Below are 17,395 nucleotides of genomic sequence, written 5' to 3'. Positions count from 1 at the left end.
TTCATCTAAATGTTCCTGGGCTTGGGAGGCCACTACCCCTACCTCACCTCATTCAACAGGTAGCCGAATTTCTTGCATTTTTTCACTCAGTCCTCCCAGAAGGTATGACCTTCTGAGATTTACAAGGGAAAGAATCCCGGGGTAACTTTATGTTTATCTCACAACACATAATTGTGATCCCACTGCAAACAGAGGTAGCACAGAATATAATAGCTTACTCGGAAGATACTAGCATTAAAAGTTTTAGTTCGTGTTTACAATATTTTTAAATTAGGTTTCAAAGCATGGGAGCAGTTTATGATAATCCTTTCTTAAATGCATACCCATCCCCCATGCATGGGCAAAAGTATTTAAAAACTTATTTCGGGCAGATCCATCTGGAACAATTTTAGGAACTGTATACGAAGTGCCCCAATGTTTGAGTTAAATATGTTTTAAGAAAACCATCTGCAAGAACTTAGATTTCAGTTTCAGAGGCAGTTTTATATTTACCCCTGCATCTCTAAATAGTTAATTTGCAAAATGCTCATTCAGACAAAAATATTTATTTCACAAATATACAGTTTAACGTTTGAGTTCAAACTCGTGGCTCCTGCTCGTTGTTTTTTGTATGGCTTTCAGGCTTTAATGACACAAACATTTTAATGGAAATAACGATAATAGCAGATAAATTAGAACGCAATTGTATTCAAATTATATATGAAAGCATGTTTGTCAGGTGTGGAACGTTAGTTGTTAAGTAGGAAGTTATGTTGGCCCTATATCTAGCTAAATACTACAATGTCCCTATACTTTCCAAGCTTAAGCATGGAAATGTGGGTATCTCTCAAATGCTTTGTTTTGGACAGACGTACAGTAAAACGGTCCCCTTTGTAACAATACAATGTAGAAAACATCCCCAACCTACTTTAGATATGTAAGGAGGAGTTTGGGCAATTGACTGCGCTCAACCCTTCTGAAAAGGGGACATGTCCCACCTCCCTAAAGACTGATGGACAACCTGAGATTAAAGCCCTAATGTCACCTGCTTGAAAAATGGGAAGGGAGGAGAATGGCGGTTACCAAGGTTCGTCTCATTGGAGAAATGTATCTCACTCATGTAAGTGCATGGAATTCAGAATTCACAGACGTATTATGTGGTTCGGTCGTTACGTAAAATTACGGGGTAGGGCTCAAGGCCTCCACTAAAGATTGAGCCCGGATCTGGTGAGAGACTAACATCAAAGCACCATCAGGGAACTACAGAACTAGAGATTGGAATGAGTTGGATCATATGATTATACAAAAAAGTCTCTTCTCCCTGAAGGGGTTCTCTGCAGCGGGCACTGGAGTCATCAAGGGGTCTTCCTTGGCATGGGTTTCACAGTATGCCAGTAGATCAGCAGCTGCTTTTGAGACCTGGTGGGGGACAAATGGGACATCATTTAAATTAGTGCTGATGTACCATTCTCTGCCTCTGTCCCACAAATGTGCAGTGTACATCATTCCATTCAGCTCTCTTAGCTACATCCCCTTCCACAGCTCCACCACACCCCGCAACAATGGCCACAGCACAGTCCACTGCCAGTATTTTTACACTCTTCCAGTAGCGGCTGGCAGGGAATGAGAGTGGAGAGGCGGGGGTAGGAGGAGGGCACGGGGAGCTGTCGGGGGCATAAAAAGAAACTACACTTACCTCCTGTTCGCCGCCACTGTCAAATGCAGCATTGTGATTGGTCTGAGCACTGTGGCTCGGTGCTCAGATGAGGAATCGGAGGCTGGGCATGGTCCCCACCAGGCTGTGCAATGCAGCCTGGTGGGGAACATGCAGAGTGTGCATGACTGTTTGGCCCGCCTGAGAAAGTTGGCCAAGCAGTCTGTAGCATCGTGCTACAATAAACACAGACACTTTGTGCTATCTAAACTGGAGCTTTATTGTATGCTTCCAATGCCTTCCCTGTCCCTACTCTAACTGCCCTCTTCCTGTGTCCACTCCTCCTCTTCCTCTAGCCCCCTAGCTCCGCCCACACCCAGCTACTAGACTGCATTCCAACATTACATCTCCCCCCTTGTTAAGGAAATTAACTTAGCGTCTAACATATTTAAAGTTCCTGGGTCAGCCATACAAGTCCGCGGGCTGTTCGCTTGAGATATATGGACGTATCTCAGTTTGCATTGTGTGGCCTTCTGCCTCCTCGACGAGAGCATCTTTTATTACGAGAGTACATCTTTGCATTTGCGCGACTTCTCGTGTGATGTGCATATGTTCAGATTCATGATGTTTGTTTCTCAACTTCTGAGTGATCCACTCACATTTAGTGTCTGAGGTGCCTATGGAGAGCTCAGTTTGATATCGGTAGTCTGTCCTCCTTCGTGACTCTTGCTCACGTGACGCTCGGCCTCTGTTCCGAGGGGATGTTGCTCTGGTTCCCTTCCGAGTGTCTGCATGTATTTTTACTTCCTTTTGCCTTGTCAGGTCAAGAACAACACTGTCTTCCTGTTTCGAGTCTGGGATGCCAGCCGGTAGGGTATGAACCGTGGAGATCATCTTGGTATGGCTTAGAGATTGATTTGCTGTCTCGGGTTGTCTCTCCCACTCCTGCTCGCGCCTAGAACAGGTAAACCCTGGAACCGGCTGTGTATTTGTGTGTTTCGTTCTTATCCAATGATGACTTGTCTCTCCTGACATGTCCGGCTCCCTTTGCAGATCGACTGGTTGGTCCGTTTTTATTTGGGTGCTAATGGCCACAATGTCTGTTTTTCTTTTATAGGACCAGGACCTTCGAGTTAACCTTGCTGCCCCTATCCGGGGTGACGGTGTAGTATTTGTGTCGCGATGCACCTGTGATTGATATGACAGGTTGTCTGGTGGAGTGATCGAGTGTGCATTGACGTTAGTGTGAGACGTGTCGCTCTTGACGGGAAGAGTGTCCCTTGGTTCTCTGATGTGTTCGGGTGCTTGGCGCCATGGCTGTTGTCGGGACCATGACTCCGTCGACTCAAAGGATCGGACCGAAATGCTATCTGAATCAGAGGGGTTCTCCATCAGTTCCCTCTGTGAGTGTTCCTTTGAGAATGCCTTAATAGGTGGTCGTCGGAACCAGGTAGTCCGTGGCGAGCTGCTTTTCCCCTCGGAATTGTCTTTGAAATGCTTCTCTGTGTGTCTTTGTTGGAACATCTTCAATGTTGTCTCATTTAGGAGGTTGTTTGATGATTCCGTGCTTGTTCCTTGTGCTTGATCCCAAGCTTTTGCCTCTTCGTCCTTCTCGCCTGAGGTTAACCATCTCCGCTCTGTTTCTTCGTTGTCGCGGGGCCCATGGATGCATGGATCTTTTCTTGCTTGTAGTTGTTGTGGAGGACCAGTCCGTCTTGTGCGATCTGGTTCTCCTTCCCGATTATTTGGTGCTCTAATATCTCTGATCTGATGGTGGTGTGTTCTCCTGCCAGCTGTTTCCTCGGACTCATCTTCATTCCTTGGCGATTGATGTTCCGGTGTCGATTTCCGGTGTTGACCATTGCGACCCCTTCTTCTATGGTTTGTCTTTCTCCCCCACTTGTTGTGCAGAATGCCATCTTGTCTAGGAGTGCAATCTGTCCCACTGAACGCTCCCTCCTCGTCAGAGTAGCGTGTGTCATACTTTGAATGACTCCTTGAGGGACTCCTGAGGGATGAATAACTCCTGGGAGTTGTTATTTGGATGGTTGACTCTGAGTAATCTTTGGTTGATTCTGAGTAGTCAGACGCTGAGTACTCTGACTCTGAGTACTCCTTGTCACTGTGTCTCTCCCGTTGTCTTTTCGCTGGTCTGCCTTCTCTCTCTCTCCTTTTGTGTTTGTTTGATTTCTGAGTTCTCTCTTCCCAGGTATCTTGAAGTTTTGCACTCAGGTGCACATCCATCGATTTGTCTCTTGCTTGGACTTGCATTCCAATTTCGGCTTTCTTGATAATTTCTTTTAGCGACCAATGCCCTCTCAATATTTTGTGCTTTGTTTCGGGGTTTTCACAGCCTTCAATTATTCGGAGCCGAACAGCATCCTCATTTGTAAACGTGTTGAAATGGCAGCCTTGTACCAGACTTTGCAACCGAGTGATGAAATGTGGCAATGGTTCGCCTGGTTCCTGCCGTGCTGTGTTGAAGACCATGCGATTATGATCCACATCTGCCTGTGCATTGAGATGGGCACAGAGCTCCTCTTGGAGTCTATCATAGATGTCCGCTTCTTCTTTGGAAAATGTTCTAATTGGGCATCGGCCCCCAGGACCCACCAGATGGAGGAGTAGCACCAGACATTTTCTTTCTCTTTGCTCACCGTTGGCTTTCAAGAAATCGTCCAATGCTTCCAGCCACCAGTGCCGTTTGAGGCACTTGATCCAATCGTCAATCTGCGCCGCTGGGGGCGATACTTCAATGTGTGGAATGAAACATTGAGCTACGTCTCCTCCCGCTATGAGAGAGGGAGGTTCTGATCTGTCGTAGACGCGGGGCATTGTGCTGTTCACTTTTCTTCGGGTTTTCCTTTCGACTGTTGCAAATTCTCCAGTCACATTATCGATGAGATAGTCTAGTGTTTGTTGTGCTCGTTTCGGGTTTCAGTTGCTTCTGCTTGTTCCACTATGTGGTTGTCTCTGCTTGTGTTTTAGCTTGAACTTGATTGTCAGTTCTTCCTTCAGTTCACTCATGTTTTGCCAACATTGCACCCTTGAATTTATCCATGGTTAGCGACAATGTTGGGTTTCACTTGCTTGTTGTGTGTGTTTATTTGCTACTTCACACTTGCTTTGGCTCGTGCTCGTTGCTGATTCCGTTGTAATTATTTATGCATTGTCTTTATTTATGTTTGCTTGTTGCTTCTTTTATTTTTTATTTTTTTTTAGACACGTGTTATTTCATTACATCCGCCAACGCGCATTCTCTTGCGTTTCTCACTGTTCGCGTTTCCACCCGTGCTGACATTTGTTTTGTCAATACTTGTTTGTTAAGTCACTCTTGTGGTTGCTCTTGCTTGTTAGTTGATTCACTCTCGTGTTTGCATGTGCTTATTCTGTTTTGGTTGCCAAGAATTGTTCATTGTTGTCCACGCTTGTTTATTTGCCTTACCAATGCCTATTTCTTTGCATTTATCAGTGCTTGTTTATTTGCACATACCAAGGCTCGTTGACTTGCATGTACCAATGCTTGTTTATTTGCATGCACCAATGCTTGTTTATTTGCATGCACCAATGCTTGCTCACTTGTCTTTGCCAGTGTTTGTTTGGTCTTCGCCAATGCTTGTTTATTTGCATATACCAATGTTTGTTTATTTGTTCCTATCAATGCTCATTTGTTCTTTGCCAATGCTTGTTTTCTTCCTTTGCCACGATTTATCCAATGCTTGTTGATCTGCACGTATGAATGCTCGTGTCTCTTTGCATGTATCAATGCTTGTTTCTTTGCATGTACCAATGCTAGTTTGCTCTTTGCCAATGCTTGTTTCCGTTTGTCCAATGTTTGTTGATTTGCATGTGTCAATGCTTGTCTATTTGCAGGTATCAATGCTCGTCTATTGGCATGTACCAATGCTTGTATGCTCTTCGCCAATGCTTGTTTGTTTGATTTTATCAATGTTTGTTTCTGCTGGTTGCCTGACCTCGAAATGGCCGATCTGCAACAACTAAGGGTCTTGTCCTGCAAAGGCGCCTGACTTCAAGATGGCCGCCATTTTGGAAATCTCGCCCTCCACGAGATTTGATGCCATTCACTCTCCAGGCTCTCTCCAGGCTCACACGTTCCCTCGGCACTCACCGGCAGCCGGTTTCTTCATGTAGCTCACCCTCAGCAACTCCCCAGACGCTCCTCGGGCACCGGAGCAGCCAGACACAATCAGGGTGAGCTCCCGATTTCACTTCGTGGCGCGCATGCGATGTCCCACGCATCGGGGGTGAGCTTTTCTTCCATTTGGCGCAAACAGCGCTCTTGCTTCTGGGCACACCCACGGGTTTCCGCAGTGCCCCAGGCGCCCTCTTGTACCCAGGGCATTAGGCAGGATTGGGGTGGGCTCCCGATTTCTCCTTGCTTTTAAGTTCCCGCTTTCCTTCGCCGGCACCGTGCCAAACCTCACGCATCGGGCGTGAGGTTTTCCGACCTCGGATCTCCCTCGGGCTCTGCTTTCAGCGCTCTCAGCAGCGCTTGGCAGGCGATCTTCGTGGGGCAACGTCCTCCATGCTGAGGCCCTTTTCTCTTCTCTTTGGGGCTTGGCAGAGTCGGGGTGGGCTTCCGACTTCTGCTTCTGCAGCGCTCACTAGTTTTGCACGCTTCCCGCGGGAGTCGGGTTTTGGCGCGAAGGGTGTCTCTTCTTCGAGCGTTTTAACGCTCGGTGCCTCGGCTCCCTCTTGGATCCCTCTCAACTGCTGGGGGAATAGGGTCACCTGTTGCCAGCTTCTCTCTCTGGGGCAGCTCCATACAGCGGCGGTTTCTTCTTCTCGGCGCCGCCTGGGACAGGGCACTCTTGTGGGATACTGTGGGTTAGGTTCTTGCCCATCCCATCCTCATCACCAGTTGTAGCATCGTGCTACAATAAACACAGACACTTTGTGCTATCTAAACTGGAGCTTTATTGTATGCTTTCAATGCCTTCCCTGTCCCTACTCTAACTGCCCTCTTCCTGTGTCCACTCCTCCTCTTCCTCTAGCCCCCTAGCTCCGCCCACACCCAGCTACTAGACTGCATTCCAACATTACACAGTCATGCTCGCTTTGGAGTGCAGCAACCTCTCCACCTCCCGGACGTCACGGGAGCCCAACCAAGCCCCGCCCAACTTGACTAATACTGAAACTAAAAATATATTAACAGAAATTACTTCTGTTTTTATCATTTAATTTTTGATTTTACACTGCTCTGAGCGTAGTGGGGCAACACTCCTTCGCCTTAGCGGAGGAGCCGCCCCTGCACTCTTCTTCCCCTTAAGCTCGCTTAGTGAAACATTCTCCACACCTGCAGGACACCTTGCAACCCTGCACAATGGCCACAGGTCACCCCCCTCCAGTACACTTGTGCTGTTCCCTTCAACTACCTTAGCAAGTAAGTAAGTAATAGCTTTATTTCGATATAATTCATATCATAAAAAGCACTACATGTATATTAAAAAACATTATAAACCAGTGCAAAACAAGACATGTATGTTAAAAGACAGTAAACCAGTGCATAGGTAATAACATACAATTCAAACAGCAAAATACATGGAAGTTGCATAAAAACAATCTAAGATACATATCAAGCAATATATGAAAGCCTGTTAGATCTAATGCGCCATGCCCAGCCTAAGAATTTCGCCAGTCCACTTGCAAACAAGGGCCGACGGTCCGTTTTTAAAATTCTTAAGGCCTCCTTATGCTACATGATTCTCCGCCGATGCAGCCCACTCACAACTCTTCGCCGTTTCCAACAATTCTTCTACCGCCATTAATCTTGAAACATTTCCGGCAGAGCTCTTGGCTGGACATTCTGCACAGCTCCACGCCACCCCCATAAGCCTGCACAATTACCTACAGTACTTGGACCTGAAGCTCTCTTCAGTATTTACTTCAGCTTTGCCAGCTACATCAAGCTCTATATCCTAAACACACCACATGCATCCCTGCACCATTGGTAACTGCTCTTCCACCATTCAGTGTCTTGCGTCATTTCCTACAATCTTTGCAAAATGCTAGCATCAATCCCTACAGCTCCCATTGCCGAACACCCCACAGTTAGTGGACGATGCATTGGACTAGACTGGCGCATTCACGGCAGCCACCTGCAATGAGTTTCTAACTTCTGCTTAAGGGAGGTAGGAGGGTCGAAAGAATAAAAGACTTAAATTAAAAGCCTTTCTCTTTCTCATATGAAAACGATAATGAAAAATGTGGAATTTAATGCTCAAACCCCAATCTTCGCTTTACGTCAACCATCCAAAGTGATTAACTGCCCATCTTCTCCGACTTATTCTAGGGAAAACCTTTTAAGTTCCAAATTCGAACAGAGATCTATGTATATACGTGCACCTTTTCTTAAACATGAACCTTTTCTTAAACATTCACGTTATTGCTCGCAACTGCCTCCAGGTCAAAGTGCCCACACCATACCTACTCCCTTTCCATGTCACGGCTTTGATGCTATTTGAGATAGTTTCTCAAGAATGTTCCAGAACATGTGTATTTGTAAAGCGCGTATCTTGACGCTGGATAGCAGATGTTTATTGTTACCTAACTCAATGGCACACATTTTATCGACCTCAGAAGGATGAAAGGCTGAGTGAACCTGCCGGGATTTAATCTGTCACCATGTGGTCAAACACACGCCCCTACAGTGGACGCATTACTCACTAAGGGTGTACAACCTTTACAACGCAACTTTTACAACGGCCTACCATTATAACGAAACTTTTACAACGCAAAAACTTTTACAACGCATGTATTTACAACGCATGTTTTTACAACGCAGGTACTTTTACAACGCATACCATTACAACGTAAGTATTGGTAAGTATATAATTATATTTAAAATGTAATATGTTTGGGGTAAAGGGGTATTTTTAGGGTTTAGGGTCAGTTTTGGTTTTTTGGGTAAAGGGGTATTTTTAGGGTTCAGGGTCAGTTTTAGGTTTTTGGGTAAAGGGGTATTTTTAGGGTTCAGGGTCAGTTTTCAGTTTTTGGGTAAAGGGATATTTTTAGGGTTCAGGGTCAGTTTTCAGTTTTTGGGTAAAAGGGTATTTTTAGGGTACAGGGTCAGTTTTCAGTTTTTGGGTAAAGGGGTATTTTTAGGTTTCAGGGTCAGTTTTCAGTTTTTGGGTAAAAGGGTATTTTTAGGGTTCAGGGTCAGTTTTCAGTTTTTGGGTAAAGGGGTATTTTAGGGTTCAGAGTCAGTTTTCAGTTTTTGGGTAAAAGGGTATTTTTAGGGTTCAGGGTCAGTTTTCAGTTTTTGGGTAAAGGGGTGTTTTTAGGGTTCAGGGTCAGTTTTCAGTTTTTGGGTAAAGGGGTATTTTTAGGGTTCAGGGTCAGTTTTCAGTTTTGGGGTAAAGCCACCAGACCGTTTGCTCAAATTCAGTTTTCCTATTCCATTTGTGGTAGGCTCTATGCAGTGCTTAATTTGTGCCAGTGAGTCGAGGTAGTTTGCACCAGCCACTCATTTTTAGGGACCAGGACTTATTTTTCATTGTCAGAACTTGATCCAGGGAAAGGGAGGGAATGGCAGAGAAAGAAGGGAGGGAGGGAGAAAAATATAAAAACAGTGATAAAGGAAGAAATCAGGACTGCAAAAATGCCCTGCAAGAGTGAGATAAAGAGGCAGGACGTGTAGGATGCTGGAAGAAAGACGCATGAGGTGGAATGGTGACTAGGCAGACTTCTTATTGGGTAAACCATCTGGCAACACCGATGCAGGATCCTAAGAAAAACTTTAGGCCCTCCATAATTTTTTTTTAATTTCCCTTTGATTTTTTACGAACAAAACACTGGCTATTTACAAATGTATGACTCATCATAGCATGGTCTCATAACCACGATCCCATCAGGAAGCTCACCTTCATTCGATCAATGTTCACTTCCAGCTTAAGTTGTTCCACTGTTTTCCTCGCCTCTGCAATCTTGGCCATGTTGTTTGACATCCTTCACTGATGACTTTCTGAAACTAGGAAGGAACAGGGGCCAAAAGATAGTTCAGAATGTTTTATAGTACAGGCATAACTCACATTGATGTAATAGCTGTCTACTTTTGTACATATTGGCATTTTAAGCACATAATGAGATAATTTGCATTATATTTCCCAAAATATTACCAGGAATGAGTACTGAAGTTGTGCTTAGAAATAGACCAGTAATAATGCAAGTTGTGTGCTTGAGATAGCGTGGCACTCTTCTTCATACACCAATTTACATAATCTTTTTCGTAGATGTAAGTCACTGTAAAAGTGGCATCGGATCAGCTTCGGCCCTCTATATGGGCAGAGGGGCCACAATCCCCTGTCTTTTTCCCCGATAGGAAGAGCATCAGTCAGGCTGAGCAAAGGTCAGACTGACAGACACTCTTCTTGTTCAGGTAAGGCAGCCAGGAGTTAGACATTCACTAAATGTGCTGGCACCTGCCTGGCTGGCTGAGCTGAATTTTGCCAGGCTGAGGATTTCACAGTCCTGTAGGTGTGACCTCCATAGCCTGGCAAAAGTGCCTTAAGGCCCTCCCCCTTGTGATGAGGGAAGCCTCAGACCTTGGCACTTCAATTTTAAGCCCTGAAATGCCCAGGACCGAGTGTCAATCAGTGGCTCCTCGTCACAAAGTGGGATGCAGTCAGCGGTCTCACTGACCCTCATCCCACTCTGTGATGAGTGAGGAACTCAGGGGCGGCTCCTCCGTTGGAGCGGAGGAGTGTCGCCCCACTTAAACCAGAGAGATGAAAAATAAATGGTAGTTTATTACTGTTTTATGTTTCAACCGCGTCCTGAACAAAGCCTCAGGATGGTGGTGGGCCGCTGCTGAGTGACTGCAGCAGGGCGGAGTGTAGGCTGTCTATGCACTGTTTAAAATGGCCATGCATTTTGGCTGGCCATCTTGCAGCGGCCAGTCACACATGTGCACTGTAAACATCTCTAACCCTGCTGTTTTAAGCTAGCTGGGTTAGAGTAAATGCAGGCCTCCAGAGCACTGTGGAGCGTTGAGTGAGGCTGCTCCCTCCAATCAGGGCACTGCTCTCATACTGCATAAGAGCAGCACCAGCATTGGTCATGAGAGTTGCAGCATCCAGTTCCTGTAAAAAGAGGCCTGGAGAGGAGGACATTGTGTTCATCTTCAGGCAAGTGTTTTTTTATATTATTTTTGCACGCACACCCGCGCTCACCCCCGCTCGATGCCAGCCGCCACTGATGAGAAGAGAAAGCAGCCCAAGCCCTCCTGGGACTCCTGAGGCTTCCTTCTCCTGGAGCAGCAGCAGCGCAGGTAGATTTTATGATTTTGAATGTTTGGTGCGTACATGTATTAATGAATGAATTTGTTGTGAGCATTGTGAATGAGTGTGTGTGTGTGTGAGAGTTTGTGAATACATGGGTGTGAATTAATGAGTGAATTTGTGAGCATGCATCGCCCGCCCACCTCCCTGCTAAAATGACCAGCAGGCACTGCATTGGTTATTTCAATACAAAAACAGAAATTTGAGAAATTAGGAATTTCATTTGGAGTATTACAGGTGGCCCGTCAAGCCAGCAAGTAGGTGGAGGCCATCACTTCCCCCTCTTGGGGCAATACCACTTGCCATACTTAACCTCTCTGGCGGGGATCTCTCTGCCTTCAGTGCAGTCTGCTGTCTGTACTGATGGATGACGAGTGGGCACCATGTTCGTTTCGGAGCTCAGAATTCACTTTTTTGTATTTCTAAAACAAACTCATATAGTGGCCATTTGTTTTAGAAAAACAAATAAACATTCATTCTTAGATGCATTGAGGTTTCTGGCGGTATGTCGGGCTTTTGATTGATTTCTTTGTCAGGGGGAGGGAAATTCAGTGATGGTCACACCGCCCTGTGACCTAGCGGTCCAGTGGCGTAGGGCACCAGATTTAAGGTTACCCCGCTGTCAGAAAAACTAAAGTTACCTCACCTGAAAACGGGTAGGGTACAGGGTTGGATTGGGATCAAAAATAGGCCGGGCACTCTAAAAAAAAGTGACCCACATTTGCAGATTGCCTTTTCACAAAACACTGCTTTGGGGAAGTTTAATGAAAAGAAGGGGGCAGGTCTCTGACTAAGTCATGTTTTGCTAAATTCCCATAGATAAAAAAATAGGCACAGATTAGTTCACACTGGTGAACTACTCCTGAAAACAAGTGAAGCCACTTCAGCTCAGGCCCCTTCCCCTGCTCAATCTGCATACACTATGGGCCGGCCCAGCGAGAGAAAGGGAGTGACATCTCCACCCCGTTGGTAAAAGGGAGGCCCCATTGGTAAAAGGGAGGTAATAGAGGCCCATCTGACTCCAGAAAGGCCGCTCAGGCACCCACTGGGCCGCTGGCGGCATCCGAACAGCACAGATACCGCCCAAATCAGCCCCCATGCTGCCCAAAAAAGCAGCCCACCACTGGAACTCGGATACCAGCCCCTTGGCCATTGCCCGAGTTCCCGCCTTACCAATCCGACCCTGGTAGGGTAAAATCAAATTAGAGACATATTTCGGTGGAGCCTGCATCCGCTACATTATAGATGAACAAATAATTGTAGCAAAAGAACTTGACCCACCATTATCTCTGATGAAAGACGACAACATTTGACTACTCTCACTGACCCCGGAAGTCAAACAATGTCTCGAGCTGCATTCTCAGGTAAAGGAAGCCAAGAGAAAGCAATTGACATTAATTAGAGGTGAGTGTGCCAGAAAGTTCGTGGGGAGAGCCAAGCCAGGGATTTGGCTTGGTCTAGGTGCCCAAGTGCGAGGCAAGGCCACAAAAAAAATAAAAAATACCAATCATCAGCTGGAGGTGGAGAATGGATGGACAGTGCACCTTTGTCCCACCCCCACACATCCCTCCGTCTATTCCCTCTCATTTTATGTGCAACTTTATGAAGGTTGTCCAATGCTTTATTCCAGTAGCTGTGAATGTTCTAATGATGCTGGGGAATCCGAGGGAGAGTCTGACATGTTACACTCTCTTTAAGTTTCCTACCGAGGCAAGGAAAAGCCATCATTTCTTTTGTCTGTCAGGTCCTTTAAGGAAAATCTGACTGCCCTGTTGAGGCCTCTCATTACCATTATATAAGAAACTACATTATAACTGCACCCAAGTACTAGTTGTACTGTGGAGACTTACTGCAATAATTCAAGTCTACATTGTTGATTTGTTATTATTGGTAAATGTTGTTTGTCATATGTAAATGAAAGTAAATGGGTATGGGTTCTTTAAATATTTTAATGTACATGGGTTCCTTTTTCAAATATTTGTTGTATTTTCTCAGGTCATAGTATAAGGCAGATATATATAAATGATTCATACAGGGTGAACATAAAAAAAGAAACAAACCAAATAGAAATAGTTATAGTTAGTTGATCAATTCATTAATTCATTGGCTAAGAGTTCATTAATTCATTGGCTAAGATAATGTACATGGGTTCCAAGGAGAAAGTAGTTCTTTTACTGTATATTTCATGCCTAGGATTTATCTTTACCTAAGACTATTGGACTAAATTTACTACGTTTTCGTGCAACGCTCACTGGAACCAAAGGTGCAGCTCTGAGTTGCATGAACAGGAGAGAGCAAAACAGCCCATATGTACTAAGATAGGGCGTTGTTTATCTCTTGTCCTATTCTGGTGTATTTCTGGCTACCTTGCTCCTCTCACACACCTTTGAACATACTGCAAAGATATTCACATGATGTGTAGCATAGGTTTAGTATTGGAAGAGTACCCTTGCAGTATAAAATAGTAGGTTAAACATAGTTTAACCCCTTCGCTGCGGCGGGAATTCCCCCGCAGCGCTAAGGGGGCAGGGGGGTCGAGCAGCGCTCGCATGCTCGTGACGGAGCCGCTCCGTCACGAGCCGCGGTTGAGCTGTGCTCGTGACGGAGCGGTTCCGTCACGAACGCGCCCGCTCAGTGGAACGCGCCGCGCAGGCGCGAAATTCACGGCGCGCAGGCGCGCCGGGCGGGCCATGACGGAACCGCTCCGTCATGAGCACAGCTCAACCGAGGCTCATGACGGAGCAGCTCCGTCATGAGCACAGAAGGGGTTAATACTTTTGCAAGTTTGTGTGTATGCTGTATAGTGCAGCAAACAGTCAAAATTGGAAATATTTGGAAAGAAGAAAACTTTTGTCTAACATTACGACTGCCGCGAAGAGGTGCTATTTTTTATGCAAATCGCAGTCTACCAGGATTAGTAGATAGAGAGTAAAGTCAACCTCATGGCAGGTAGCATAAGGACACCTATGTACCACTTATGGGATGCCCCCTTAATGTGAAATACAGCAAAGCATAGTGCTATACTGTGTTACTTGAAGACTAAAGACAGCGTAAAAAAGTAAATTCTAATAAAATATCTCACACTGATTCTCACTGCAATTTACTTTTCGGTTGAAATTGAAAACCACCTAGGAGTCTCTGTGGAGGGCAGCAGAGGCTTGGCATGTTAACTCTTCTCTTTCATTTTTAGAACGCACACCACTTCCACGGGTGAAGCTGCTCTGCCAGGGGGTCTGATATAGGGCGACCACCTTATTCCATAGCCAGTCCTAGGCTTTTCACCTACAAATAATTACTATCAGGTGTTTTAGTCTGATCGGGTCAACTGGGGGCAACCAAGACTACAAAACCCAGAATGCATTAGCTTATGACAAGAAATGCCAGGACTGGAAACAATGCCGATAATGACACAGAGTGAGTAGTTACCCTGATCGGATTCTATCACTGTTTGTTTTTATTTTACCAGTAGCTTCATTTGAATCGCTTCATGTATTTCCAGAGACCCTCAATAATATGTTTTCTGAACTCGGACATTCCCAAGAGTAGAAGTAAACGCAGATTTGATTTTATGATCCCAAATCCTTCTTCTTTAGGCTCAGAGTGTCTGCACATGACACCTAGCACATACGGTAAACCTTTCTTCCGTTCAAAGTGGTGCATATGATCTCGAACGACCACTGCTGCCCTGCTAAGGTACACATGTCCAGTCTGCCTTATTTAAGGGAGTGGTGCTTTTCTCAAATTTCTTTTTTTTTGAGTTACTTATACAAGAAATCAACATCAAACATAGGATATGTCCTTTCTCATACACCAACCCTACATGTTACAGTGTCATGTCATTTTACAGAACAGTTCCATATAAATCAAGAAGGCCGTATATAGCTTTTTGCTATATACGAGTAGCAGGACAATCCCCCCAACAAGAAGAACATAACCACTTTATCTCAAGATGAAACCAGTTTTTACCCTCCCGCTCCTCCACATCTCTTAACTACAATTAGAGAAAGAAAGAAAAGAGGAAAAAAAGAAAGACCGACAGAATTAAGTCAGGCCGCCTAGCAATGATCTATAGTGTTCTGTATATATCCACTTTCTGTGTGGAAGTTCTACCCCAGAGAAAATTGTCCACCAGGAGGTCTCACCAGCCAGGAGAAGGCTGCGATGTTAAAATTGAAACAGATGTAGTGCTCTAATTCTTGGGGAACAAGCAGTGAGAAGGAGACCCTGCGATAAGTATGTCACCAGAGATCCCCAGGCATATTTGAAATTTTTAAAGTTGTCTCTAAAGATGTCCGTCATTCTTGCCATGATAAGTGCTTGCCATTAGCGTGCATGCCATTGAGTCAATGATGGAGCCTCTTTCTTCTTCCATGCTGCTACTATCGCTAATTTGACCACTCCTAAACATAATCCCATTATGGCCCTATCACGTTTGGTTTGATATTTCAAAGCGTCCTTTCGAATCCCCAGCAATACACATTCTGGAGTTTCCGGAATTCGGTACTCTAGTACATCTTTAATCCAAGCCAATATTTCTGCCCAGAATGGCATTATGGTCGGGCAGTCTCACCATATATGGTGGAAATTCCCCACCAGACCACAGCCCCTCCAGTACAGGCCTGAGGTTCCAGGAAAGATTCTCTTTAATTTCGTGGGATATAGATACCAATCATAAAGTATCTTGTAGTGAGATTCTCTCATTCCTAGTGAGTGGTTACTTTTACCCAGAACGTGCTCACAAAAGTGCATGTGTTGCGGCTGTTGGGTATGCTGCGTTGGATAGTGGTACTGATCAGTAGAAGCACTGAACTCCTGCCACACTCATCCCAGCCCCTCCTAAAGGAATTTGAGTACAATTTTACTTTCTGGCAGCAGCTCTTCCCTTTTTGGGTGGAAACTGCGAGAGCATGCGCTAGGGCATGTGTCTCGCTTGTGAGACACCTTTGCATACAGAAAAGGGCTTGGAGCTAGCCCATTGCTTACCATTTGTTGGCTTGCATGATACTTTTGATTACAGCCTCATAATTTGTCAAGGCAGGTCTAACATAAGGCCTGTTTCTCTCTGTAGAGCAGGGACCAAGTACTGATTGATTCAACTTAATCAGTGCCTATCTCCTGCTCCCAAAGTGATTGAGGTACTATTTGTTTTTTTAAACTTTTAGAGCCTTGATAACAGAAGGTCTGTGACAGACAAAAGCATGCCTAGGAGGACAAGAAAATGGCAAAGATAAATTTCTTTTATTTTGGCAAGTCTTCTTCTCTTTGCATTCATGTTTTCTTTTGTTTTTGATTGTGTATGCTGTTCTCAAAAGATGAAGATTATGTTATTGCAAAGCAACATTGTGTTTTTTCTTATGTGTAATTTCTAAAATTATGCTTTAACACATAATCGTGCAGTACACTTCAGCCCAGTCCACTCACATCCTCCCCACTCCGATCCACACCAGTCCACTGCAGCTTACCCGACACCAACCTGCCCCACTCAATCCAATCCACTCCAGACAAATACAATCCACCCCACTTCAATTTAAACCCCTCACTCCAATCCACTCCAATCTACTACACTCCAATCCTCCCAACCCACCCACTCAATTCTGCCCCACTCCATCTGCCCCACTCCAATCCAAGAAATTGTCCCCACTTCAATCCAAAACAATCTGCTCCACTCCAGTCTTCACTCCAATATGGCTCACTCCAATCCAAACCAATATGCCCCACTCCAATCCAAAACAATCTGCTCCAATTTGCCCCATTCTTGTCTACCCCACTCCAGTCTGCCTCATTCCAATCCACGCCACACCAATCCAAAACAGCCTGCCCCACTCTAATCCACCAACTCCAATTGTCCCACTCCAATTTAAAACAATCTGCCCACTCTAATTCACCCACTTCAATCTGCTCCACTCCAATACAAAACAATCTGCCCTGCTCCAATCCGTCCTGCTCCAATCTGCCCTACTCCAATCTGCCCCACTCCAATTCACACCAGTCCAATCTGCACCACTCCAATCAAATCCACCTCACCCCAATCCACCCACTCCATCCCAATTCACCCCACTCCAACCCACCACAATCCACATCACTCCAATCCATCCAGCCCACACCAATCCAGCCCAATCCAATCTACCCCATTCCAATCCAATCCACATAACCCCAACCCAATCCACCCCACTCCATCCCAATCCACCCCACTCTAATCCAATCCAATCCACCACAATTCACCCCACTCCAATCAAAAGCCAGGTCACCATTCCAACCTGCCCACTACAATCTACCCCTCCAATCCAAAACAATCTGCCCCACTCCACTCCAAAATAATCTGCCCAATCCACTCCAAAAACAATCTGCCTCATTCAATCCAAAATAATCCCCCCACTCCAATCTGTTCCACTCCAATCCAAAACAATCTGCCCCTCTCCAATCCAAAACAATCGGCCCCACTCCAATCTTCCCCACTCAAATC

General features: G+C 45.3%; 1 protein-coding gene across 1 annotated transcript in view; it reads right to left on the bottom strand.

Moving 5' to 3' along the window:
• Nucleotides 1-604: 604 nt before the first annotated feature.
• Nucleotides 605-17,395, bottom strand: part of GNG8 (G protein subunit gamma 8) — a 131,148-nt gene continuing 114,357 nt past the window's right edge. The window contains exons 2-3 of the mRNA XM_086936738.1: nt 9,517-9,623; nt 605-1,398 (exon numbers count right to left, since the gene is read on the bottom strand). Of these exons, the coding sequence (XP_086792864.1) occupies nt 1,270-1,398; nt 9,517-9,600 (213 nt within the window). The 5' untranslated portion in view covers nt 9,601-9,623 and the 3' untranslated portion in view covers nt 605-1,269. The remainder of the gene's footprint in view (nt 1,399-9,516; nt 9,624-17,395) is intronic.

This window comes from Lissotriton vulgaris, chromosome 9, assembly GCF_964263255.1.
Source record: "Lissotriton vulgaris chromosome 9, aLisVul1.2, whole genome shotgun sequence".
Taxonomy (NCBI): domain Eukaryota; kingdom Metazoa; phylum Chordata; class Amphibia; order Caudata; family Salamandridae; genus Lissotriton; species Lissotriton vulgaris.
The sequence above is the reverse complement of the archived record's forward strand: the minus strand, read 5'-3'. Positions and strand labels throughout refer to the sequence as shown.